Source organism: Gavialis gangeticus, unplaced genomic scaffold (assembly GCF_001723915.1).
Source record: "Gavialis gangeticus isolate Ggan-Ray unplaced genomic scaffold, GavGan_comp1, whole genome shotgun sequence".
Classification (NCBI taxonomy): domain Eukaryota; kingdom Metazoa; phylum Chordata; order Crocodylia; family Gavialidae; genus Gavialis; species Gavialis gangeticus.
The window spans coordinates 30,274,654-30,300,975 of NW_017729006.1; the positions used below are offsets into that span (position 1 = coordinate 30,274,654).

The following is a 26,322-nucleotide window of genomic DNA, read 5'->3' on the forward strand; positions in this document are numbered from 1 at the left end:
CATCTTCTTTATTGGCCTTTTACATCCCAGACTAATATATAGGGGCCTTAATGAAACTGAGAATGCAGGCAGAATTATCACTCCTGTTTACTATCGATGTTGCATGTTGCCCACGTGAAAAAAATCTGTTAACTTCTTTTGGAAAAGTGTTAGTACTCCCATGATTTCTGGCAAGGACATGACGTTTGGTAGGTTCTGTGTCCAGGATATGCCTTTGGCTGTCATCATGACAATCTGGCCAAATGGAACCAAATTTTAAGTCTCTAACAAAAAATCTGATTTAATATGCTGAGCAGACATCCCTCATTTTAGCAGCTCCACCCTCACTGAACACTACTTCAGTCTCTCACAGCTCATATGGTTGTGCAGAATATACATATGCCATCTCCACACAGCAAATAAACATGCTCCATCCTCTCATGTCTCCTACTAGTGACCAGACTTTACTTTTTCCACACCCACAGAGCAACTAATCATGCTCCTTCCTCTCTTACATATGCCTGGGTTGCACATGCACCATGTCTGTAAGATAAGTAAGTATGGTCTGTCCAGCCTGGGGCCAAAGTGCAAAACTGGACCTTCTCTACAGTTTTATTAATTTAATCCTGATTTTCCACCCCACCTGAAAAGTTCTGGTTAACTCAACCAAATTCAGAAACAGTTTGAGATGATTAAAACCGTATTTTATTATTTTAGCATTTGCCTAAAAAAAAAAAATCACCCAGGTTTGTTGTGAAGTGAAAACATTTGATCATTAGCAGCATGTTTTAAAACAAAGAAGATAGTTAAATTGTGGCTGCAAAATATACATATATAAAGTACATTTAAATATAAAATACACATTTGCAGATACATGCAAATATTTGCAAAGTTTGGTAGAGCAAATATTTGTACTTCATGTGTAGAAGCACATTTTGAAACTGTTCTGAGTTTTCCATCATTTCCAGTTCTCCTCTCTCCTGCCTCCACTAAGAAATTCCACATGCAATTTCAACAAAATTGAATCAATAAAACAAAAAACAATAACAAAGCAAACCACCAACTCTGGGCTGAGGACAAGCCTGAGAAATTTCAGCCGAATTCTCTGTAAAGCTATACAGACCTAAAAATAGGACTCTGAATGAATGTGCTTTCTGAACCATGTCTGCAGGCTCAACTATACAATGAAATTCTATCAACCACTTAGACTAGTTAGAAGGGAACATATTGTAATGAAAAAGACATGTACTCCAAACCATTCAAACAGGTTTTTTTTCCCTTCCCCATCCCATAAAACAAATACATTGAAGATACATGAGGCTTCTTAGCTGATAGGACTAACAGCATCAGGAAAATCCCTATTGATTTCACTTTTAAAAGGAATTCACTTAGAGAGCAATAGGAAACAAAAGGCAGCTCTGATGAACCAAAACACCTTTTTTTTTCAAGTGTCACTTGAAAGAATGTAGCATCAAAGAATGTAGCACTCAGATGAGACAACTCTCTCTCTATAGTCTCTATTTCTACCATTTTTGTTCACTACAAGTCACAACCATACACTCTTTTCTGGTTCTTTTTAAACTAACTTGCAACACAAGAAACAATGCCATCTGAATGAAAACAAGATCTCTTATATTGGAAGGCTTCCAAATATTTTTATTTGTGATTACTCATCTTCAAAGCATATGATCTTGGATCATATAAAACCTACATACCCTACATCCAATGCGGGACTCTAACTATACAAAATACTAACATAAAAAGAGTATAGGTGGAAGTAGTTATAGGTAAATATTATTATTCATTACTTACACTTTTGTTGATATTTTACTTTACAGGAGGTTTGCAGAAAAGAATTGTCATACATTTATTATAAACTTGTGAAAGTCTTTTCTTATGAACAAATTAATGCATCATAACAGGTCAACTTTACTATAGTTCATAAAAGACAGGATAATACATTTTTTTAAACCAATCTGGCAAGTAGAGAGATTAATTCTCAGTTTTCAGAGATACATGGTTATTTTGTACTTCATATTAACTATTAAAATTTTGGCCATTTTTACACTGATGGGGAGTGGTATAGGACTAAAGGTTGGCATAAAAAACAGTTTGGATTTTTTTTTTTAGAATGGGTAGGACAGCTTTCAGCAAATCTTTGGGCAATGGGGCTAGCCACAAGAGGTTGAGAATGTTCAGTTCTATGTTCTGCCAGAGATTTCTCTGTGACCACAAGCAACTCACAAAATGGAGATAATATTACTTCTGAACCTCAAAGGGAATTCATGAGGATAAAGATTGAAAGGTTCTCAGATACTGTAATAACTACAGTATCATAAGCAGAGGTGTAACCGGCTAGCACTGTGCCCTGGACAACAGCAGCGCATGGTACGGGGCAGTGGACCGAGGTTCACTGCTGCTGGGAGAAATGTCACCTCTTTTTCTTGTTGCCAACATACATGTTGAGTGGCCACTTAGACACTAGTTTTAGCAGCAAAATAAGGAGGTGACCTCTCTCTCACCAACAGCATACCACCAGCTGCTGCTTGTGCACCTCATGCTGCTGCCTCTTCTTTGTCCTCCATGCTGTCAGAGCAACACCAAAGCCAGGGCCATTGCAGGGAAAGTGCAGGGCATGAACCTCAAGCACCCCTCAGCCAGTAGGTGTTTGGTGCCTCATTCTCTTAATAGACTTTACAAATTCTATAAGCTAGATGCACACATCCTTTGGCTTACCTTGACCATAAAGATGGCAGCTCCTCTTGTAAATCAGAGTTAAAATCTTCAAACACTTTCTGTGCTTTTTGAAACTCTTCCTCTGCCTATATCACAACAACACAGGTGGACTTTTATAGTCATGCCAAAATACAATGAAACGGGGACAATCTTGTTTTTATTAACAAAAGTACTTCAGGCTACTGTGCAAATACAGTTGTTTCAGTTTGCAAGGGATCTAGCAAATAGTATACCTGAGTATTTCTGGTTCCAGTGAAGTAAATGCCCCAGACTGGAAGTAAAATTCCATTTGTTATTTCAAAATGTGAAAAAAGAGATAGTTACCCATGTTAGTCTGAAGTCAGGCAGAAGGCAGGGTAGATTTGCACCTCACAGAATAATGAAAATTTAGCTCTTCTCCATCCCCTCTATAACTAGGTTATAACTAAAATTAAATTTTATAAATTTATAACTAAAACTTTAGTTCGTTCGTAAGGTGCAAACTCAGCCCTGCCTTCTGCCAAAATGTGAAAAGTCATGAGCTCCCCATAGATTTAATGAAAAACGTTAAACCTTTGGAGCCTGCTTCAAAGGTTCAAGACTAAATTAAATCTTCTGACGAATACAGGTTGAGTGTCAAATTTGTAACGAAACTGAAAACAAGCCTATAGAAAACTCACTTGGTAATGTCATTAACTTATAGTTGTATAGTTCACAGTCTGCGACCGATAAATAGTATAGAACAGATGAGCGTTTCCCAAACTTTTGATACCTGGGACATTTCTTTTTCTGGATTAAAATTGGTAACATATTTCACTCTTACATATTTCACCCTTACATATGAAAATTATATTTATGTTTATACATATATAAATTAATATTTCAGTATATTGTAATACAAATCTTACAATATTATTATATTACACATTTCACTCTCCACTTTCACCTATATTACAGTAAAGAATTATATTAATGACCTATTATGTGTGTGTGTGTCTGCCTGCATGCTTGCAGCAGAGTGTGCTGCTGGGACTCTATGGGTGAGAGGGGCAGAGGCAGCATGTGGGCTGCCTGGGAAGGGGTGGGGGAAGGCAGCAGTGGCAGTCCCAGAGAAGCATATTACATATAAATATTATATCTGAAAAGTTATACTTATAGGTATAAATATATAAATTAATATTTATAACTATAAATATACTTACAGGGTGGGAGAAGCAGAGGGGACAAGCTGGGCTGCAAAGCATGGCTCTGTCTGAATGTCTGACTGCCTGCCCACTTGCAGCGGAGTGTGCTGCTGGGACCCCAGGGGGAAGGGAAGGGGGGAGGCTGGGGCAACATCGGTGTTGACTGGGGAGTGGTAGGGGACGGCACTAGCAGCCATACGTGCTGCTGGAGTAGCTGGGACAGGTGCAGGATAGGGTGCCAGACAAGGGAGGAGAGCATTTACCTCCGCACACGGGGGATCTTGTGGCACATTTCCATTGCTCTCATGGCACACTAGTGTGTTGTGGCACACCCTTTGGGGATCATTGGAATAGACCTTGAATAAAAGCTTTGCACAAAAGTGAATTTTACCCAAACTCAAGCTGACTTCTGTCAGTATCACTTTCAAGTAACGTATTACCTTAGTAATTCTGCTTTCATCTTTTTTCTTTGAGCTCTGCAAGGCTTCTAAGTGATGTCTTGCACTGTCGTAGTCAACTAGCTTTCTGCTTCGCTTTGCAATGCGAGTCTGCAGAGAGTTACAAAAATAAAATTCAGAGCTGTTATCACAGGTGCAACCTTGATGTAAGTTTTGCTTTGATTTGTCTTTGAATCTTTCTAACAACTCTTCTTTTACAATCAAAACTTTATTTGCTATAATCTTGTATGGTGAAAGTGAGTTTAGGGAAAGAGATTAATAAGGAGCCTATTTATTGAGAATTAAGTACTTGACAAAGGTTTTGTGTATATCTAGCCTAACCATTGGGACCTTAGATATCAGTTTCATTATATGTATTTTGATCTGTATTGCTAGAAATCTCCAGCAACGCAAATTGACTCTTTAATCTATAATGTTGATACTATTTGTCTTTCCTTTTATATTATGTGGTATATATATATTTAATGAATAATTATTTTATTTTTCACATTCCTAAAAAATTTCTAAACACAAATCTCCCTAGGATTCCTTTGATACAAAATTGATCCATTCAATACTGCCATCATACAAAGGGATTTCCAATTAACGTATTATAGTTATTTTTCAATATTTAACATAACAATAAATGTGGGTCTTTGAAAGCTGCTAACTTTCTAATGATGCATACTGCACATAAAATTTCCTTTCACTTTCCTGTGCATCAAATCCTAGGCTGTAGCTAATAAAAACCTGGCATCTCTCAGGAGTGGAGTCAGGGCTTTAGGCCACCTTTGAGCATCCATAACTCTGAGCTCTCTTGGTATAGACTAGCTTCTTCTGTAAACTGGAAAGGACTATAGATAATTGTGTTGTAAGGGAGTCATAGCCATATCCCATAGACACATGGGGCATAGAAATATAGCTATATCCAAAGAAAAACCATTAAAATACCTCACTTGTATTCATTATTGGCCCTCCCATTTCATAGCATTTTTCCTTTTTTAGCCAAATACAGTGTTACTATGCACTTAGACAGCTGATTAATTTTAAGAATGCAAGTTTCATTGACTTTACATTTTAAGATTCAGGCTTAAGTATTTTTGCTGTATTAGGGGTAGCATGTATGTTACAGAAACTTGGGAGAAGCTAGAAGCATGTGATTATGAAATCCTTACAGAGGAGATATGGTTAAAACAGTCTAATGGAAGAGGACCTTTGCTCTGTATAGCAGCAATCTCTATAGACACTGAGACTGTTGAAACCACAAAAGCCATGTATGGCTTCAAATCAGAGATAGAAAATCAGTGACTTCTAAACATCCACAAGAGCATGGAAAAGCTGTTCTTATCACAATAGTTATTCTATAATTCCTTGATGGCTCAAGGGCTTGATCCAGCATCACTGAAGTTATACTACTCATATCTATAGGAGCAAGCAAAACCTTTAAAAAAAGTTTGTAATAAAAAGGTTAATTTACCTTGACTTCCTAAAGCAAAATACTTTGTTTTGTTCATTCAATAAAACAGTTCAGTCTGTGAATGGGTCCTGCTTATAAAATAGGATGTTTCATATGCCACCTAATAGGTGCCTTCCTATATACCCTTTATTTCATATTGCTTCTTTTTATGACACAAAAGTAATTGGTAAGCTTTAAAATCTTCCCTCCGTAGTAAAGCATTACTGTACTTTTATATCGGGAAACTGTCCCAGGTATGTATCCAGAGTCAGCAATGACCCATCCACCAACTTTTGATGAAAGTCTTCCCAGAGTTCATCACATTTCTGTAAAGAAAAATGAGATACAGAGAAATACAACTGAAAATTGCTTTAATTTAATTCCTCTCAAAACTTAGGGGAAATACTAATGTATATGACAAACTGCAATCTTTCTAAGATCTTTTTTTTTCATAAAGAATGCACATTCCAATGCAAGTTTCAATTTACAGTAAAATAGATTTTAATCAGGTAATCAATGCACCATTTTTGAAATAACAATAGGAGCAGCCTTGGAAATAACGGAACCAAGGATTACTAGTTCAAGCAGGCTGGTCATCAAGGTATTTTAGTTCCTATACAAGCTCATGGATGCATAATGAACCTTCCTTTAATAAGCAGCAAAATACAACTAAAAAAAAAATTAAACAAAAGTCATAGAGGGATCTGTAGTTTTAATTGTGTGGGCCTATATTTTTAAATACATTTAAATTTATGGGGGGGGTCATTTTTCCACCCCAGAAGAAGCCACTCCCCACATTAGCTTCTCAAATATTACCAAAACCAGAGTATTTGAGGGTTAATAGCCAAGCACACCTCACAGAAATCAGTGGATTTATTAGATTACTTGGATTCGGGATTTGAACCATTACTCCATCAACTGACAAAAAGGTCATTAGTTATTTATAGTGGCTGAAGAATAGTCCACTCCTATATTCAGTCTTGGAGGAATACAAACAATCGAGTTCTCCTGCCCATTTTAATGCAGCTGAGCTCTCTGGGAATACTGTAGAGCAGGGGTGGCCCAACCTGTGTCAGATGTGCCACAAGTGGCATGGGCAGCCTCTGTGCAGGGCCAGAAAGAGGGGCAGCCAGCATAGCAGCAGATAGGAAAGGAGGTGGAAAGCAGAGCAGCAGGAGGCAAAAAAGCAGAGCAGCTCATTGGGCAAGGGTCTGGGGCTAATTTGTGGCACAGGTGTCAAAAAGGTTGTCCACCACTGCTATAGAGAGAGGAGTGGAATCCCATGCCAGATGTACAGTGCTGGCACAAGAGCAAACTGCCTTTTTAAACACCTGCAGGACTTGGGTTTTCAATCTGGCAGATCACAAACAAATGTCAGAAATTCATAATCACCTATCAAAAGAGAAAGAGTTCCCAGCTAGAACTTAGTCAGATAAGAGGGAGAATTCAGGGGCTTTCCAATATGAAAAAGGCTAAGGAGTATTGTCCTGTCAGATTACTGATACCTTGAGAAAGCAGCATTCCTGGGGACTTTTTCTAGCCATACTGTTCTCAGTATGGCTAGAAAATCTACACGTGCAATTAGCATGTAGTAATAAACTCTGGCACAGTTCACACCAAAGTTTCTTGCACCTGGGTGCAGCATTTACACATGCTCCTGGGACTGCAGCACATAGAGCTGGGGCAGCACAGCCCCGGCGGGCAAAGGGCTTGGTGGTCAGCCTGCCAGCCCAGGGCTGCTCTGCCCCAGCTCAACATACTGCAGAGGGGCTGGCTGGAGCATGAGGGTGCTTCAGTGTTGGGCTAGCTGACAGGCAGTCCCCACACTGTAGTACCCTTATGCCTCAGCCAGCCCCAGTCACTGTCTGCAAGTGTGTTTCAGTATACGTAACTTCTCCATTGTAGGATAGTACTTCTCCCAGACAGTACTATCCTACAGCGGAGTTAATTAATTTACTGCCCCCTATTGTGGGTGCATGTGTAGATGCTGACACTTTACTGTGGAGCTAATTAGCCAACTCCACAATAAAGTGCATGTGTAGATGCACCCACTGTATGTTAATTACATGCCATAGTAAGACTCATTGTAAATAGGCTATGCCAGTATTTACTTCCTATCCTAATTGCAGCCTCTAGTGAATTATTATAATCCATTAATCACACTTTAAAAACTATTATTTATTAACATGATATTTAATCACAGTGGGGGAGACAGCAACAAAGTAGATCATGGCAAGTAACTGACATTGCAGCACATTTTCATCTGAAAATAATTTGCAGAGAAATTACAGACAAATTAAAACCTTGGAGGTTTTTTAAAAGCTAAAAGAACTGAAAAACATTGTTCAATAGTATTTCTAACCATCATCGCTTCTATTAAAGATCAATGTTATGCAAGATGGAACAATTAAGCAATAATCACCTATCTATCTGAATAGGTACTGTATTTACTCGAATACAAGATGAGGTTTTAAAAGCCCTTTATCTTACATTCACATACAAGGAAAACTCATTAAATAGATTGTCTATCATTGAACTGCTGTCAAAAGCAGCATGTGCTTAGTAATGGAAACCAACTATGAAGCTAATTAAATTCTACCAACACTGAACATGACTATAAAACACATTGGCTCCATTGGACAAACATGCTGATGAAAACCTGGGGTTTTTTTTTTACTCTTAAAAGAAAAACAGGAGGGTGTTCCTGCCACATGCAATTGGCACTGGGTTTGGAGGTACTGCAATAACAAGGCAGCACCAGGAATACCAGAGCCAGCCCTGAAACCATCCCCTTGGTGCCAAAAATGTTTGATCTTGGCAAAAAGACTGAAAACATTTTTATTAATACATTTTGTGTTCCAGGTCAAATCGGCCAAATCAGTTCTAAATCATATAGATTGAGCACAATGCAATCATTCCAAAAACCATATGGATTGAGCAGGAAGAACTCAATTATCTAAACACCACGTATGGCACTACAACCAATGCGCATCCTCTGTCCCAGGCTCTCACCCCGGTGACTTCAGATACTCCCTAATCCATTGGCAAGCATCTTATGTGCAGGTTAAAGCCTGGAGGTCTTGGGATTCAGATGCCTCCACTTGACCTTAGACCACAAGAGGCTGAGATTTTTAAAATTTTTTCGGGGGGCAAATTTATCATATTCCAGGTCAAATCAGTTCTGAATCCTCTCAATTAAGCAACACTCAATTGTTCAAACACTATATGTGGTGCTACAACTGGTAAGTATCCTCCACCCCAGAATTTTCAGACTTGGGCTTCAGATACCCCCAAATCCATTGGCAGGCATCCTACGTCCAGGCCCAATCCCAGAGGCTTAGGGCTTGGATTTGTCCAAGCCTCACTTGCCCTTAACCAAAGGCCACAGGAGGAAGCTAGGGAGGAGTTCCCCATTTCCATAAAGTAGGCATGTAGCCAAGATCCTCCCACTGGAAGCTGGCCAGTGGGGAGCTAATTACAAGACTCTCGTAGGGTGTCCTGTCCACAGTGCATCAGATGGGGGTACGCCTCCACTACACAATGCCATATAAATCCACCTACTTGATCTTAGCCCACAAGAGGCCCAGATGCTGATGGGAACCTAAAACAAGAATAGATTACTGCAGCCCATCTGAATAAGATTCATCTAATACCCCACTGCACTTAGTCGCCCCTCAGTACTGACTCTTTTCCAAGTCACAGTGAGCCACTACAATGAACATATTTTCAACTTCTTCACTCCCACAGCTGAACTGTTCTTTTCTTTCCCATTTCCAATGATTCCTGTTTCTTCAATAGCCTTAAATGTCTGGCAAACATCAGCAAATGCCCCCATCAAATAGTTCACCTGGAATCCCTCTGTTGCCCTCTCTCTCATCCTGTTGCGTATGATTAGTGTGGCCCCACCATCCATGAGGTGGACCTAGACAAGGTTGTCCTGCACCTCATCTGCTTATAAATTTTTGGAGGAGCCCAGGACTTGTGACAGAACACCTTGTTCCAGTCGGGAGGTGGCGAGGGGGCTAATTAGGACATGGATCCTTTGGGAGGGAGTATATGGAGTACACATATGGAGTGAGCAGCTGATTGAAACACTGCTGACTCTGCTGGGGCCCAGTCCAATGAACTATATGATAAATCATGAGCCTTTTGGATTTGGACTGATATCATGCATAGTTGAACATCATATGCAGGGACAAGGGGTCAGTGGAAAGAAGACTACAACACACCCAGCAGGGGCCAAGCTCAACATGAGCAAAAGCACCTGTCTAGTCCTGGGTAAGGTCAGGGATGTGTTGCACCTGGGGGTTTTCATCCCCCTCAAGGGGGTAAAAATCCTCAGGATGGAGTTTGACCCAGAGCTGACGGGGCAGAGGGCATGCAAAAAGATGGAGGCCAAAGTCAGACAGAAACTGGGGCTATGGCAATTGTGCTGCCTGTCAATGGGAGGTGCTTGGCACTGATGAAGGTAGTGCTACTGCTGATATTTCTACATACCCTAGTCTTTGCCCGCTCAGAAGAAGTCATTCACAGAATCCAAAGAGCCATGTGTGGGGTTCTTTGGAACTCCACATGGGAGAAAGTGGTAAGGACCAAGCTGTACGAAGTGAAATGGTCTAGAGGCAGAGGAATGCCAGATGTCCTTTTCTTCCTCTGAACCAACTACATGAGCCAGGTTTACAAACTGGCAACACGGATGTAATCCAAAACAGCCAGCTCTGTCAAGTATTTTTCGGGGCAGTTGCGGTGATAGTAGCAGGTGTACAGAACAACCAATGGGAGCCCATGGACCATAGTGTCCCCATGGTTCTATGAGTTCCTGAAAAGCTTCTGGAAGAAATACAAGCCGCACAATGCTACCCTGGTGACCCTGTTGAACCACTGCAAGATACCAGAGGTGGTAAGGGCAAGAGATACCATATCACCTGCAGATTTTCTACCTGGTTACAGCTACCAGGCCATGTGGGAGCAAATCTTCCACAAGGACCTGCAGAAAGAGCATAGAGACCTAAATTGGCAGGCATCCCATAGGGCACTCCCCATATGGACATGGTAAAAGAGTGTAAGGCAGAGAGGTCCATCGAACTGCCTGAGACAGATCTGCTACTGGCTGGCAGAAACAATCAACCACCTCTTCTGGGACTTCCTATATGCCAAATAGGTGTGGAAGGAAGTCTGTGCACTCCTGATGGTGACAGATTTCAGAAAGCTGACCAGAGAAGTGATCCTCTACGGGCACTTGACCAAACAATAAGGGGCCCCGACAGCTCACTCTAACCAGTTCATCTCCTGCTTCAGGTATTCCCTGTGGAAGGCCAGGAACCTGCTCATAAACAGACACTCAGAACTCAGTCAAGGACTGTATTAAAATGGCTGAGTGAAATGTACTGGTACAACAGAAAGACAAAGTAGGACAACAGAAAATAAACGGTAGACCTCATATGGTACAGAGGGGACTGGCATAGACTTTTCAGAGGCAATTCCTCTGGAGAGAACAATGAGTGAAAGCACTGGAATGGTGAGGGGCACATGGATGCGCGGGTGTGAACTGTGTAATGGGACTAAAATAGTTTAACTGTCAAAGTATCCTTTGGTCGGCCAAGTGAACCACAGTCATCACTTGACATTACACACACACACACACACATATATTGTATTATAATTTTTTTTGCAAAAAAAAAGTTTGTACTATGCATAAGTAGATAGAAAAGTTCTCCTTAAAAGTGTGTTTATGGAATACCTGTGCTAAAATTTGCAGCAGTTTCAACAAAAGGTAAAAACAAAACAATTTTGGATTAATTAAGCCTATATGCAAATTACTACAGGCATGTTTTTCAAAGTCAGTGTTTTCAAATTTGCCCCTCACTTCCATGTCCTCAGTGAGAGCAGTCTGTCAGTAAGGGGGAGAAGGGGAGAGCAGGAAGGGGCTGCAGGGGGAAGAAGTTGGGAGGGCAGAGGGCACGGGGACCACCTAATCCCCAGATACAGTTTCCCTGCTCTAGAAGTGAGAAGGGAACAAATTCAAGACAAGCCTCCAATAATTCGATTCTATATCTGGACATTTTTAACAAATTTATATATTTTCTATATAAAGAACCTAATTATGGTGGGTCATCTTATATATGAGTAAATATGGTGAACTTCTCATTCTTGTGAACTATACTTTCAACTATTCATAAAAGTATGACATGACATCTGAAGTTCAGATTACAGTGAAAATGGCTAAATGGCACAAACTTTTCATGTATTACTCTGCTTGAAACAATATTCATAAAAGTGGTAACATGTAAGATTTTCCAAATGTGGAATAGAGAGCAAAGACCTAATTTTGTTCTCAGATTTTGGCCATTCTCATTTATATCAATCTAAATCTGATGTCAGAGGAATTACTCCATTGGGATGTAAGTCCAAACAACATATTTATTGGGCATAAGTGGTAAAGCAGTCAGTTGCACTGATTTGGCATTCAGCACATGTAAGTTACCATTAGCAGACAGGAGGGAGGGAAAGAGAACTGCAGGAAAAGCAATCAACAAGGACATCTGATTAGGGTGCTATATCTTAGTCTCCTTTTATTTGCTTTTCCTGCAATTCCTCCCACACTGAATGCCAGATAAGTACAAGCTGCATCAGTAAAAAGTTACACCCTGTTGTCATCAGTAATAAATCTGCCCACAGACATCCATAGGATTTTATCTTATATATACTAGATCTAAATTTGGTCCCTACTATTTATTACACTCTAAAGACTGAAACAGAATAAAAACCACCCTACCAGACAAAGCCAAAATATAAAAGATCATGTTCCACTCCACTGAAGACTGTGAAGTTATTCCAGACTTCCACCAATGTGCAAAAGATTCGTCTCTAGTTAAAGAAGAATTTGTATGCCTTCACATATTCTTTCTATTATTGCTGGCCCTACCACTATAATAAAACACTATGGCAAAGTATAGACAGTCAAAAAGCCCAAGGCTGAATCAATTTAATCTTTGCAGGTTAGTCTAAACTGTGTAGATTGAATCCATAATGGAAATGCAGCTACATGCTTGCAGTGGCCAAGGCCAAAAGCCAGGGGTGTTAGAGCATGCCTCTCTGCTCAGCTGGCCCACCCATCCTGCAATGGGGTATTTGGGACACTGGGGGACTCTGAGTTAACTTGAATCTAGAGAGGATCTGGAACAGAAGTTCCATAAACCAATTTAACCTAATCAGTTAAGTCTGATACTACATCCACCCAGGTTTATCTTAAACCAGTTTCAGTCATTTTCAAAGTGGTTTACGTGCATTGAACTTCTGTTGTGTTCCAGATTTGAACCAATTTTCTATCACTTATACCAGTTTATGTGTAATTTCTGTCCCTAGCCTAATGGATTACCATATCTAGTGATACAGAAAATTTGACTGAAGAAACAAAATGCATATAAACATGAAAATGTGCATATAAGATGCCTTGTACCCTGAAGTTTCCTTTCTTTCCATATTCTTACCTCTCCGATCATTTTCACATCTTCCCGGCCATACCACTCTGGCTCGTATACTTCATGAAGAGACTCAGTAAGTTTCTTAGAGGCCTCTTGCATGCCTACAATTGCATAGAAAATAAGAAACAGTGAGACATATCTTTATTTCATTCCACTTTCTTCCAATATGATTCCCTCTTGTCTATTAAAAATATGGATAAAAAACCTTATTTCAGGACAATTACTATCATCTGAGATTAACAAAATATTTCCTGTCTGGTTAGATTATTCCTTAATGACTATGCTGGGATGGATTATGTCTGTATATCAAACGTTGATACAAAGTTTGTACCTTTACATTCTAGACAGTGACAATCCACATGAAAGGCATGCAGTACCTTGCTAAAGGACTGCTACAGAGAAGTCATCAAAACAATAATTTTGAGTTAACAATTTTGAATCCCTTTCTGGAAGAAGTTTACTGTGTGGATGCTAAAAACATAATCATGGAAGAAGAACAAGGCTTAAGAATCCCAGGAGTGCCCTGAGGCATGAATGATGCATGCCTCTGGAGGCTAGGGGGGCATGGCGGTGGTGGGAGCACGGAGGCAGTAAGCAGGAGCTCCTGCAGACATCGCTGTCAGCAGTGTGTGTGTGTGGGGGGGGTTAGCAAGCACCAACCAGGGGTCAGCAAGCACCTGCCAACACCGCCAGCAGCATCAGTGGTGGTCAGCAGTGATCGCAGACTGCCTGCAGATGCTGTGCCGTTTTGTAGGGGGTATACCGCCATGCTTAGGGTGTGCACGTGCACCCTCTACGTGTCACCCCTGCACTGAGGAGAGATGCTATTTAAGAGAAGGCTAAGCACTTCCACACGCCACAATCACCATTGTTTTCAAAGATCTAGGACTTTCAAACATATTTAAGAGAGAAATGATTATGTTTAAGAAATTACTATTCCAAGTCTGTGTTCTTCGCTTTTCTGATATATTGTTTCCAAACATGCTGGACTAGAAGCCTATAGTTTCTACAGAGTGATGGCTAAGGGGCATGGGAAATCTGTGGCACTGGTTTCAAGGTATAAAAAAACCCTAGGAAAAGATTTAAGCAAGATTCTGAGCTAGGAACTAGGGCTAGACTCTGCCCAGACCCAGAAGGTCCTATTGTGACAGACTAATGTCTGCAGTATACTGAGCCAAATAAACACTGAGAAGGTTAAAACCTTTCTCTAAAGCAATAGTCACTGCTGGTAACAGAGGAACATTTTTAGTATCATTCTATAATATATTATAAAGTCTGATGTAAACACCAATGTAAGCAAGGAGTAACTTCTTCCAATAAAGTTAGCAAAATTAACACCAGTTAATCCTATGGTGAACCCTTGATCTCAGTGAAGTCAGTGGCTGGATCAAGACATGCAGGCACGTGTGGTTTGTGGAATTGCAAACCTCTTTGCAGCACTACAAACTGCACAAGTTACACATTAAGCAGTGTGCGGTGCTGCTCATTTTTAGTGCCAGGGCAAAATTTGCTACTGGGATTTCCCCAAAGCAAAAAAGTCTTGGAAAAAAAATGGCACAACTCATGACAAATTAACAAGTGCCGGGACAAATGCAGAGTCCAGAGAGCAGGCAGCCTTGAGCTGCTGCTCCCCTGCCTCTGCATACTTTAGTGTGGGGCCTTCACTGCAGAGCCCCCATGCTGAGGCACACCACACCCCAGCCAGCTGCTCTGTGGCTGGCTGAGGTGCATTGTGCCTCTGAGTGCAGGCTGCATGTTCCTCAGCGCAGGGGCTCTGAAGCGAAGCCTGCAAAAACAGAGAGCAGCCAGCCCAAGGCCGCCTGATCCACCATCTCGAGGCACACCATGCCTCAGCCAGGCAGGGAGCAGCTGGCTGGGTGCAGGGTGCTTCAGGATGGGGGCTCCACTGCATGTGGAGATGGGGGAGCAGGCAGCCCTGGAGTGACTAATTATCTCTGCAGTAAAGCATCACTATCTACATGAGCGCTGGTTTTAAGGAGCAATAGAATAATTAATAGGGGTGCGTAACGCTTTGGTCGCCAATTTGATTCAGAGAAGTTTTGCACCGATTCAGAGGCCAAATCACTGAATCTGAACTGAACTGGGAGACAAAAAAATTCTCCAAATAGATTTGGAAAAAATTTGGAAAAAGATTCAGAGATTTGGCAATTCAGAAGGCAGTCGTGCAGAGGAACAGAAACTGAGAAGAGGAGGGGACCGGGGGTGAAAGACTGACATCTGTAGTTGGGCAGTGACTTTAATCTTTCCCTAAGTCCCCTTCCAATCGAAGTGTTCTGGGGGAGGGATATAGAAACAGCATATAAGCCTCTGTCTGCAGGCTTTCTGTGCCTTTTGTGAGCTGTTTCTGCCTGAGCAAAAGAGGGGCAGGTAGCTAGCCCAAAAACAGGTGGGTGGACAGATCTAACCAGCACTGGGAAGGCCCCCTATTACAGGCTACCATCCCTGCTGTTTTTATCCCACTGTGCCTTAACACACACACAAAGTCACACATGTCACAAGTTTTGCTTTCAGAAGCTTGAGGTGCAGTTTCCCAGAAACCCCTGCACCTATCTCCTTGAAACATGGCTTCATGCCCTCAGAAAGGGCAACCATCCCTGCTGTTTTCATCCAAATCTGCTCTTCAAGAGGGATGTGGACAACATGGAGAGGGTCCAGAGGAGGGCCATGCGCATGATCGGGGGCAGCAGGGCAGGTCCTACGAGGAGAGGCTAAGGGACCTGAACCTATTCAGCCTCCACAAGAGAAGGCTGAGGGGGGATCTAGTGGCCTGTTACAAACTAGTCAGAGGGGACCAGCAGGCATTGGGGGAATCCCTGTTCCCCCAAGCACTACCAGGAGTGACCAGTAATAACGGTCACAAGCTGGCAGAGGGTAGATTCAGGTTAGACATCAGGAGGCGCTACTTCACAGTCAGGGCGGCTAGGATCTGGAACCAACTTCCAAGCGAAGTGGTGCTGGCTCCTACCCTGGGGGTCTTTAAGACAAGGCTTGACAATCACCTTGCTGGGGTTGTTTGACCCCAGTACTCTTTCCTGCCATGGCAGGGGGTTGGACTTGATGATCTGCTCAGGTCCCTTCCAACCCTACCAACTATGAAACTATGAATTGGCTGAATCTGAATCCAACTTGAATGCTTCCCTATCCGCACAGGCCTATTAATTAACTCCACAAAAATGCTCATGTAGATGGTGACCAGGCTGGCTGGGATATGAGGGTGCTAAAGTTCAGGGGCTTCCTGCTGCCCACCCCTGGACTTTAGCACCCTTTTCTCCCAGCCAGCCCCTCCACTGCCCAACCTGAAGCGAAGGGCTGTCTCCACCGGGCACCCTGCCAGCCCAAGGATGCTGTTTCTCGGCTCTAAATGCTGCAGTCTCAGGCACTTGTGAAGATGCTGTTCCTGAGAACAGCTGACTCCAGTGCAAACTGCAGCAGAGTTTATTGCATCTCACGAACTGCATGTGTAGATACACCCAGGGAGAATTTGGTCATTGTTTTCATAGGATATAATACTGGTAGGATTCTAATACTGCCCCTTCCTTTGTGCCCCTTTATGTTACGGATCAGGCCAGGACTAGCACTTCCTTATTTTAAAAATGATAACCAACCACATTTAAATTTTTATGTAAAGCTGATTAAATAAGTTGAATTCAAATGGCAACAGAACAGAATGCTTAAAAATAAATACTCACTTATAACTTTAAAAAAAATTCAACTAACATCTTTGCTTGCTGCAGCATGTCTGCTGTGCCTTAGAAATATCTGTGCTGTAATTTTCTGAATTAACTATTATTTGACCAAATTAAAACAAGGGTATTTTTTATTTCCTCTACAAAGAATCCCCTACCCCCAGCACTGGAGTATTCTGAGAACCAGTTGGACTTTTGCATATGATGCAGAACCTGCCCCTTTTCCCCATCCACTCTCTAAAAACACACAAGACAGGCATATTTAGACACAAAGAATTTTTCTTGTTATAAAGAATGATCCTCCATGGATAACAGAAGGAAAGGCAGACACACGCACATGCATAAGGCACAGCTTACACCCAATTCCTGCTGGGGAAAGTAAAGAGGAGGAAAGCTAAAGTGTGTACGTAGAGCCCCCTATGTGTAGGTCAAGCACAGTGAGAATACTTGCACAGACAGCCTAATCTTTGACCATTAAATCAATGGTTGTTGATTGATTAGATTCTGGGACTACATCTTCTCAGGGCTCCTGAGTCAAGACAAGCTGGAGGTGAAGCAAGGGTGTGAAGTACACCTCATCCTGCCCACATACAAGGTCAGTTGAACAGACGGAGTTTGGAGTGGCACAGTAGCTGAGCTTTCCATTACTGTGCTCCCTGGGGCTGGCACAGCTCTGAACCTCTCTTATGCAGAGCTACTAGTTAATGCTATGATTTAGCCTAAATTGAATGTAAAGACTGAAGGGGGATCTTCTTTCCTCTGCTCAAATTCGTCTCTTTCTCTGGATACTGTTAAATGATCCCTACTGAGGATGTTGTATCAATGCACCATAAAAATATTTCTGGAGAGAAGTGGGAGGGAGGAGCTGTCTCAGCATCTACCCGACTGCACCAAAATGGAGATGATTTTCAAGTATTTTCTTAAGTAGTACTCTGTTTCAAATCCTTTTTTTTACACTGCTGGCAAATTAATCAATTTAGGCTCTCAGAAAAGAAATGATATAGTACTGCTTCATATCAGGAAGGGTCTCCTCCCCTCTTACCTGCACTTGAAACATTCTGAAACATCATTCTTCTGCTCTTGTGCCCTTGAGCATACTGCCAACTAAACCTGCAACATATGTTCCTACAGTATGCACCCTGACAATGCTCTTCTCTTGACCTTTCTGCAGTTTACATTCAGCTCAAGCACAGATATGACACTGTATAAAAAATAAGGGCTTATAATCTTTACTGACATGTATGCTTTTCTCTTTAAATATTCTAGAACCTAGTCATACCTCAGTCTGAATAAGAAAAAAGATACACTAATCTACCATATTTGACCTACATCAAAAACATACCAAAATTATAAAAATGATTTGTCAATGCCTAGTAATCCTTTCTACATTCTTGCAAATTTCATGGACCAAATTCAACCCTGACTTAAGGCAATGGAAGCTGCACCATTTGGCTTCATGACTATATTTCCCATTTTATAATTATTGAGATTTTCTATGTGTATGCATCTGTAAAATAATCTCATGGCAGATTTTAAAAAATGTTGCTTCCCATCTGTGTGTGCACATGTGTTTGCACATGTGCATGTGATCACACTTTAGCTTGAGTTCATCGTATCCAGGAATCATTTATTCATATGCACATTGAATAACTTGTCCTGTGCTGATATTTCTTATGTGTTATTCAGTAATAACATTAAGAGAATTGATATCATTCCTACACTATGTACTGTTTCACTCTGTTTCCCTTAACTACCCTACCATCAAAGACAGTTGTCAGGACTGTAGTCTGTCCATGTCAGGACATACAAATGAACTACAACACGCTATTTAAATTCTGATGAACGGTAATACATTTTTTACCCCTAATGAATGGCTTAGCAGTTCACATTTAATATAAATTGTTTGATTTCCTCTTAGTAATTCAACTACTTATTTTAATAACTAGCAAAAATGGAAAAATTGAAATGCATTGTAATAGCTAAGCTAAATAATACTGAGGACTGAATCATTCTCCTGAGACCCTCATACTGAAAAGATCTACTGACACTTTTTTTTGAGAAAAGCGACTATCTCTGGAAGCTTCACAGAGCCACTTATCAAGATCAGGTATCCATATGGCTTAGAACAGTCAAAAAACCCAAGGCTAAATCAATTCAATCTTTGCAGGTTAGTCTAAAATGTGTAGATTGAACCCATAAACAAATGAACAGACATTCACTTTAAATTTCAGAAATGGAGCTACATGCCTGCAGTGGCCCAGGCCAGAAGCCATGAGAGATGCTAGAGCGTGCCTCCCTTCTCAGCTACAGCAGACAGCTTAGGCATGGTTAGCCTGCCCCCTCTTTGAGGGGGGCACTTGTGGGGGAGGTCTCAGGCATCCAGGGATGCTGTGGGACTGTGAGTTAACTTGAATCTGGAGGAGATCTGGGATGGAAGTTTAATAAACCAATTTAACCTAACTCAGTTAAATCTGATACTACATCCATCCAGGTGTATCTTAAACTGGTTTCGGCCATTTTGAAAGCAGTTTGTACACACTGAACTTCTGTTGTGTTACAAATTTTAACTGGTTTCCAGTCACTTGTACCAGTTTATGTGTAATTTATGTCCCTGATCTATATAAAAAGGAGCAAACCTGAAGGCAGCCAGCAAATAACAGAAGGAATCTGTTTCTTCAACTCTAGGAGTAATTGCTTTGAAACAGGACTTTCCAACCTAAGATGTTCTCACTCCAGAGGCCATTGTGGGTGCCTGCATAGCACCCATCCAAAGAAACCAAGTGGCCATGCAGTCCAAGATCAACAAGGAGTCATGGAGATGGTCCAGAGGAACAGGGCTGCTAAGCAGACAACTTTGGGCTCCGCTTGATTCATTGAGATTTGGGTTTGGACTGACTGTGTTCCAAAGGGGAAGTGCCCTGCCTTTTTTGAGTACAACAATCTGGCATGGCTCCTCCTACTTAACTACAAGAGTATGGAGTGGGTCTCTCCCATGCAAATTATTTAATATAGTGTTTTCCCAAGTTATGCAATTATTTCTTAATTATTGACTCTTATAAAACATTTTGTCTCTCTTCTAAGAAACTAAATTACTAATTTTAAGTAATTTATGCTGTTTGGATATATATATATGTAATACAAATACCTACATCTGCCATTAGAGCGGTAACTTTATAAGTGAGCTTTCCTACAATCTCCTCCAAACTTTAAGAATGCCTTTGACAAGTATAAATACATTTAAGTCAGCACAACTTGACAAAATTCATTCTAGAGTGCTGAAGTCATGGGTGATAGGTAAAGCTCCAGAAGACCAGAAAGAGCTAACATAGCACCCAATTTTAAAAAGGAGAAAAGGGAGGACTTAGGGAATTAAAAACTATTTGCTTGAGTTCAATACCTGGGAAGTTACTAAAGAAAATTATAAACAGTTTATTTGTAAATATTTGGTGGATTAAGGGCTGGTTTTAACAAATCAATTTTGGCTGCTAGTGAACAAAATTATGTCAACTCAATTTGATATCCTTCTTTGTCACTAGTTTGGTGGAAGATCAGAATTAAGTGGAGAAATATACACCTGAACTTTAACAAGGCCTCTGGCCCAGTCCCACATCACATCCATTTAAATGTGCTGGAGAAATCTGGACTTGGTAGAATGACCACTTGATGGACATATAATTAGTTGAACAACCATAAGCAAAGTTTAAGAACAAGGGGATCTTGTATGTAGTAGCAGGAGCTCTCGTGTACCTCAGGCAGGGGCAGATCCAGGGAGGTGCAGTGGTGTAGTCACACCCTCCCCACCCTTTTGATTCCATCTCTATCCAAAGTTTAAAACCAACTGTTTGGCAGTGACAGCAGCATTTCATTTCAGGCAGTGCTGAGTGAGTCACTTAACTTCACGGCTCATTATAATCCACCTGATTCCTTCTAAACCAGGGGTGAATGATTATTTCAGCTGGAGGACTGCTGAAAGAGCTTTGGTGAGCTGTTGAGGACCACAGGGGTAGCCCTGCCCCTTGACAGATGCTCTGCCACCTGGTTGTTATCGTGGGACCAGAATTCATGCCTCAACCCCTGACCTTTGCCAACAGAAGTCCCTCCCCTTGCCTCTAGAAGTACTTCTTTTGGGAAGGGGGTTTGCCATCTTGGAAAGAGAAAAAAACAAGTTATGTAGTAAAGATCAAGCATCTACAATAACATATTTTAATTTTATTTAAAAAAATATTTTTGTCCTGATTTGTGTGTGGTTGCATGATGTATATAGAGGTGACTGCATAAAAGCTCAAAATGAAGTCTTACTCTTGTATATTGTGGGGGGTGTGGGTGAGTATGGGGTTTGTGGGGGGTGTGCATGTATCTTTGTGAGTGTGTATGTGGGGTGTGGGGGAGTATATGAGTTTGGTAAGTGTGGGGTTTGTGGGAGCATGTGGGTGAGGGGTATGGGGTTTGTTGGAGGCTGTGGCGTATGTCGGTGTGTGGGTGGGTATGGGGTTTGTGGGAGGCTGTGGGTGTGTGGATGGGTTATGTGGTATGTGGAGGGGAGGTGCATGTGGGGAGTGTGGGGTGTGCATGGGGGGTGTGGGTGCATGTGTATGGTGGGGGATGTGGCCCCACCCCACCTACAAACAAACCACACCCACTGCGCACAGCCCCTGCTACCAGCAGCAACAGCAGATGGAGCCTGCTGGCAGCACATGGTCCTGACAAGCCCCAGTACTGCATATGGCCAGGCTACTGGCTCCATTGTGTGGGGCCCACATGCCTGAGCCCCACACTGCCCGGGGGAGTCCCGTGCAATGAGGCTGGTGGTACAGATCATGGGGCTCAACTGGGGCAGCAGCGAGAGCTGGCCTGGCTCCATAGTACAGAGCTCCGTGCCATTCCCCATGATCTGCACATAGCAGTGAGCAAGGCCAGGCCCCCGGCTCCATTGTACAGGGTTCCCCCTACACGCATAACTTGGGTGAAGAACCTGGGAACTGCATGCGAGCCCTGTGCAATGGAGCCAGGTGGACCCTGCACTCCCACCAGCCCAGGCTTCATGCTCCTGCCACCCTGCCATGGGTCCCCACTGGCTCCATCCCAGGGCACCAGAATAGGCCCCATGCTCCCAGTCAACTGCTGCTTCACTCCTGCCCACTTCCGCTGCCCATCTACCTGTCTGCCCACCACCACTGCTGCTGCTACCTCCACCACTTCCCCTACCCCTGCCCACCACCACTGCCACCCCTTCCCCTGCCACTTGCCTACCTTCCCACTGGCCCGCCTGCCTTCCCCCCCACCCTTCCTCCTTTCCCTCCACCCACCTGCCACTGCCACCACTCTCCTTGCCTCTGCCACTTCCCACAGCCCCACCTGTGGGGCCAGGGTCAGGGCCATCCCGCAGGCAGGGATAGGAGCGCAGCATGCATTACCCTACAGGAATAAACAGGACTCAGCCCCATGCAAGCACAGGAGGGGCAGCCTGGGGCCAGGCCTGATAACAGTGAATTGATAGGCACCTGTGGATGAAATCACCTGGCAGGTCAGATCCAGCCGGCAGGCCATATTTTGTTCACCTCTGGTCTACACTTTACATTCTACAGGTGTTAATAGTCCTCTCTTCTTTCTAATGGTCTTTAATGGTTCCACTAATTAAGTATCCTTTGTTCTGCAATTATGCTTTCAGCTGCTCCTGGTAATGTAGCTCCTATATCATTCCTGCAGACTTTTAACTTTAGTTAGACATATTAACTCAGGTGTAGAAATAATGTTCAGTGAAGCACTGCATGCATTGACAAGATGTTCAAGATGACTAGATTTTGCTTTATGAATCTGAAAGAGAGGTAGATTTAATTTGAATGACTACAGGTCTACATATTTTGATTTCTTTTTGCCTAGTTTGTTATGATTTATACATAATATATGATATAGCAATGAGCATTCCAAAAAAGTTACATTTGTTTTTGCTTTGATTTTGAACTCAGTAGTACAGCTCTAGGCCTCTGGAATATCAGTAAAGTTTCTACTTTAGTTTTAACTGAAGAGAAATATAGTGTCGTGTTATATGTGATGAAGCACTGCGCTGTCTGCCCCACCTTTTTCTAAATCCTAGAGCTGCCCATGTCCAAAGAGGTCTGTTCTAGGTCTACTTTCTTTTTAATATTTTTATCAAAGACTTAAATGCAGGCTGACATTTGCAGATGACCCAAAATGAGGAAGGTTGACAAGATTTGGAATTCAAAAAGATCTTGATGATAGTACCAACTCAACTCAGTGCTGGTCAGTCCTCATTTGGCCTCGTATCCTTTTTTCACCGGCACCCACACATGAGCGTAAGCAAACTTCTTCATGCTCACATAACCAAGAATATAATGCGGGAGACTGAGTTCTTTAATGATTAGTGGCATAAGAAAAAATTCAGCAGTCACTCTCTAGCTTCTGAAGAAAAGACCCAGTCATCAGATTACAGAACTAGGGGAGAGTGTTATGGTAATTTTATTGATTGCTTTACCCCCCTTTCCACACATACACTATTAGTATTAATATTGTTTAAACAGATATCTAGAAATATTCTACATCTATTTAACATCATCACTTCAATCTCACCAATAGTTACTGGAGAAGTGCATCTAGACAGTCAAGAAGGAAGAGACTTAAGAAGGCTCACTCATCTCTTAGATAAATGTACTATATTAAATACAAACTTACCTTCCTTGTATATTAAAATGAATGTATTAAAAAGTGGCAAAAATGGTACATTTGACTATGCTCTGCTAGGGCTTGTCCACCTCAAACTTCTAGAATTCCTGTTATCCTAATTAAATCCATTACTAGAGTTCATGCCATGTCAGCTGCCTGCCAAACAAGGGAGAAAATGATTTTAATTAGAGCTAACTATCTATTCAAGTTTGGCCACTTCCTGAGAATCCTGATACTTCACTGCTTGTTTTGTGTCTTTGAAAATGGACAGAATGTATAAAGTCTAATGAGGATATGAATCATCTCATCCAAAGGTATCCACAATTATGCAAAAGAATCTTAGTGCCTTTTTCTGCATTTTGGGTTCTGAATATCAAAATTCTACTCCTCATCAACACTAGTGATGGTGCTTCTTACATTGTGACAATCCAATCACCTGACTACATGACTAATTATTTATTATTTTTAATTCTGTTGCACCTAAGAGTTCTAGTTATGAACCAAGTCCTGCTGTGCTAGACAATATACAAATACAGTCAGCAGGGAGATGTGGGGTAGAGGGGAGAAAATAATTCCTGCTAGGAAGTGACTAAGTGTATTAATTATTCCTTGGACTCTGCAACACATTAACATTAAGGACGTTTTCTCTGTGTAAGACCATATCTTAGAAGACAGAATATAGTGTATTAGTACTGCTGTTGTTATTTTTTAAATCCTAACAACGGGCTCAGCACTATACAAAACACAAAATGCAAACAGACCCTACCTATAAGAGCCAACAATCTATTAACAGTTATCTTCATACTTGATATATAACTATCCTAGATACTTATATGGGGTAAAGTTCAACCCTGAGGCCAGCAACCCTACATGGCACTTCAAATCTCACTTTAGTCACTTTTAATAGATTTTAGAAAGAATGTATCTAGGGCACAAGAACTTGTGCGGGTCCACTGCAAAAAAGTGAGTTTCACACAATGCACTTACTAGTACTTACTTGTTGAAATAGGGGTTTAAAAAAATAGGCATTTTCTACAGCCTTTTTACAAGACAATGTAAATTCTCTCCTCATATGCATCAGCTCTGCTTCCTGTGGTATGGAGGTGAGGGACAGGGGAGGAATAAGCAAAGAGTATTCATGGATCTAAATTCACCTCATGCTCAGCTGATTTAAGCAGATCTTTTTTTCCCCATGCCCATGCAAACCAAGATCCACTGAAGACCTACATGACCATACAAGGGAAGACAGAATGACTACCCTTGATTTTCTTGCATGGCCATAGAGAATCAGGACACAATCCAGTTTAAAGGGAAGCAATAGGGTGTGATTGTTTTTGTTAAATAATATGTATAATATTTGCATAATTTCAACATATTTACCAAAATATTTCACTTTACAGATACGAGAACACTGTCCTCTGCATGGCATCTTCACCTGGTACTCTTCTGCTCTGGTTTTCTTGGAGTGCAAAGTATATTTTGTTTTGCATGTAATGGTATGTGCTGTGCTTTGAATCAGGCCCCCCATCCCTTTTTCTTCAGTGATATTTCCTAAATACATTTGCCAACAATGACACCTCTTGACTCTTGTTATGATCACGTTCCTTTTGTGACATGGTTGCTCATATTTTATTCGGCACATGATGAGTTCAAAAGATTTTCACATGTAGATGACAAGCTACCTTACAAGACATTCAAACTGACCGGCTTTGTTATTGCTGCATGGGGCTGGGAGGGAATCCCCCCCACACCTTTCACTCTCCCAGTGCTACATGTGTCAAGATTTTTTTTAATCCTTTCTCAGAGGCACTGGGTGTTGGCTACAGCCAAGGCTGGGGATTTTGACTAAGGTGTGCAAATGCTCCTGTTGGGACCTAAACTCAGAGGTTCCTGGCTAGAGGGTTTTGCACCCCTGCTCAAGGTGAGGTAAATCACATTTGGGGTCAGGAAGAAATTTTATCTCATGGTCAGATTGATATGGACAGTGAGGGTTTTGGAGTCCCCCATAGCAGGAGGTGGGGCCCTCTTCCTGGAATCTCTTCCGCATATCTTTACAATTGTTACAGCAGTAGGACATTGGCTGTTGTCATCCCCCTACTTTACCAGTGGCAGATTAGGATGTTATGCCTTGTGGTTGTCTCAGGTTGACGGTGTAATTTCACTACTAGGTTAGACAATGGATTGATATAGAATGATTTGGATAGGGGCATTTGATCCTGAATCTGGCACGGGGTTCAACTAAATGATCAAGGGCTTTTACATAAAGTTAAAAGTAAACTCGATGTACAGAACCAAGTTTAACATACAAAATATTAAAAAGGAAAAGGCGGATTGTCCTCACCATCCAAGAACTCAGAGCAGCATGAAAAAAGTCACCCTTATTGAAGAAAAGACCATCTGGCCAACTAGCAACTACAGCATATTAACTCTCACTGAGCACCCAGTTGGTGGTACTAGGGGTCTTAATAGTGAGGATGCAAAGCTGGTCCCAACCAGATATCAAAATAATAAGTGAAGCTGTAATCCATTATAAACATAAAATAACATGTCCTAATCCATAATCCAAGGGATGCCCTGGCTGCTGTCTGACTTTCTTTGTACAGTTCCTTGCAAGACTATACAAGTTGTAAATGGTTAATAACAACTTCAGCCACAGTTTTGATCATGGTTTTATAATTC

At 41.6% G+C, this 26,322-nt stretch overlaps 1 protein-coding gene across 3 annotated transcripts in view; it reads right to left on the bottom strand.

Moving 5' to 3' along the window:
* Positions 1 to 26,322, bottom strand: part of AMPH (amphiphysin) — a 119,519-nt gene that overhangs the window by 72,400 nt on the left and 20,797 nt on the right. For all 3 annotated transcript variants that reach the window (XM_019509073.1, XM_019509072.1, XM_019509071.1), the window contains exons 3-6: positions 13,262 to 13,356; positions 6,002 to 6,097; positions 4,319 to 4,426; positions 2,716 to 2,801 (exon numbers count right to left, since the gene is read on the bottom strand). In XM_019509073.1, the coding sequence (XP_019364618.1) occupies positions 2,716 to 2,801; positions 4,319 to 4,426; positions 6,002 to 6,097; positions 13,262 to 13,354 (383 nt within the window). In that variant the 5' untranslated portion in view covers positions 13,355 to 13,356. The remainder of the gene's footprint in view (positions 1 to 2,715; positions 2,802 to 4,318; positions 4,427 to 6,001; positions 6,098 to 13,261; positions 13,357 to 26,322) is intronic.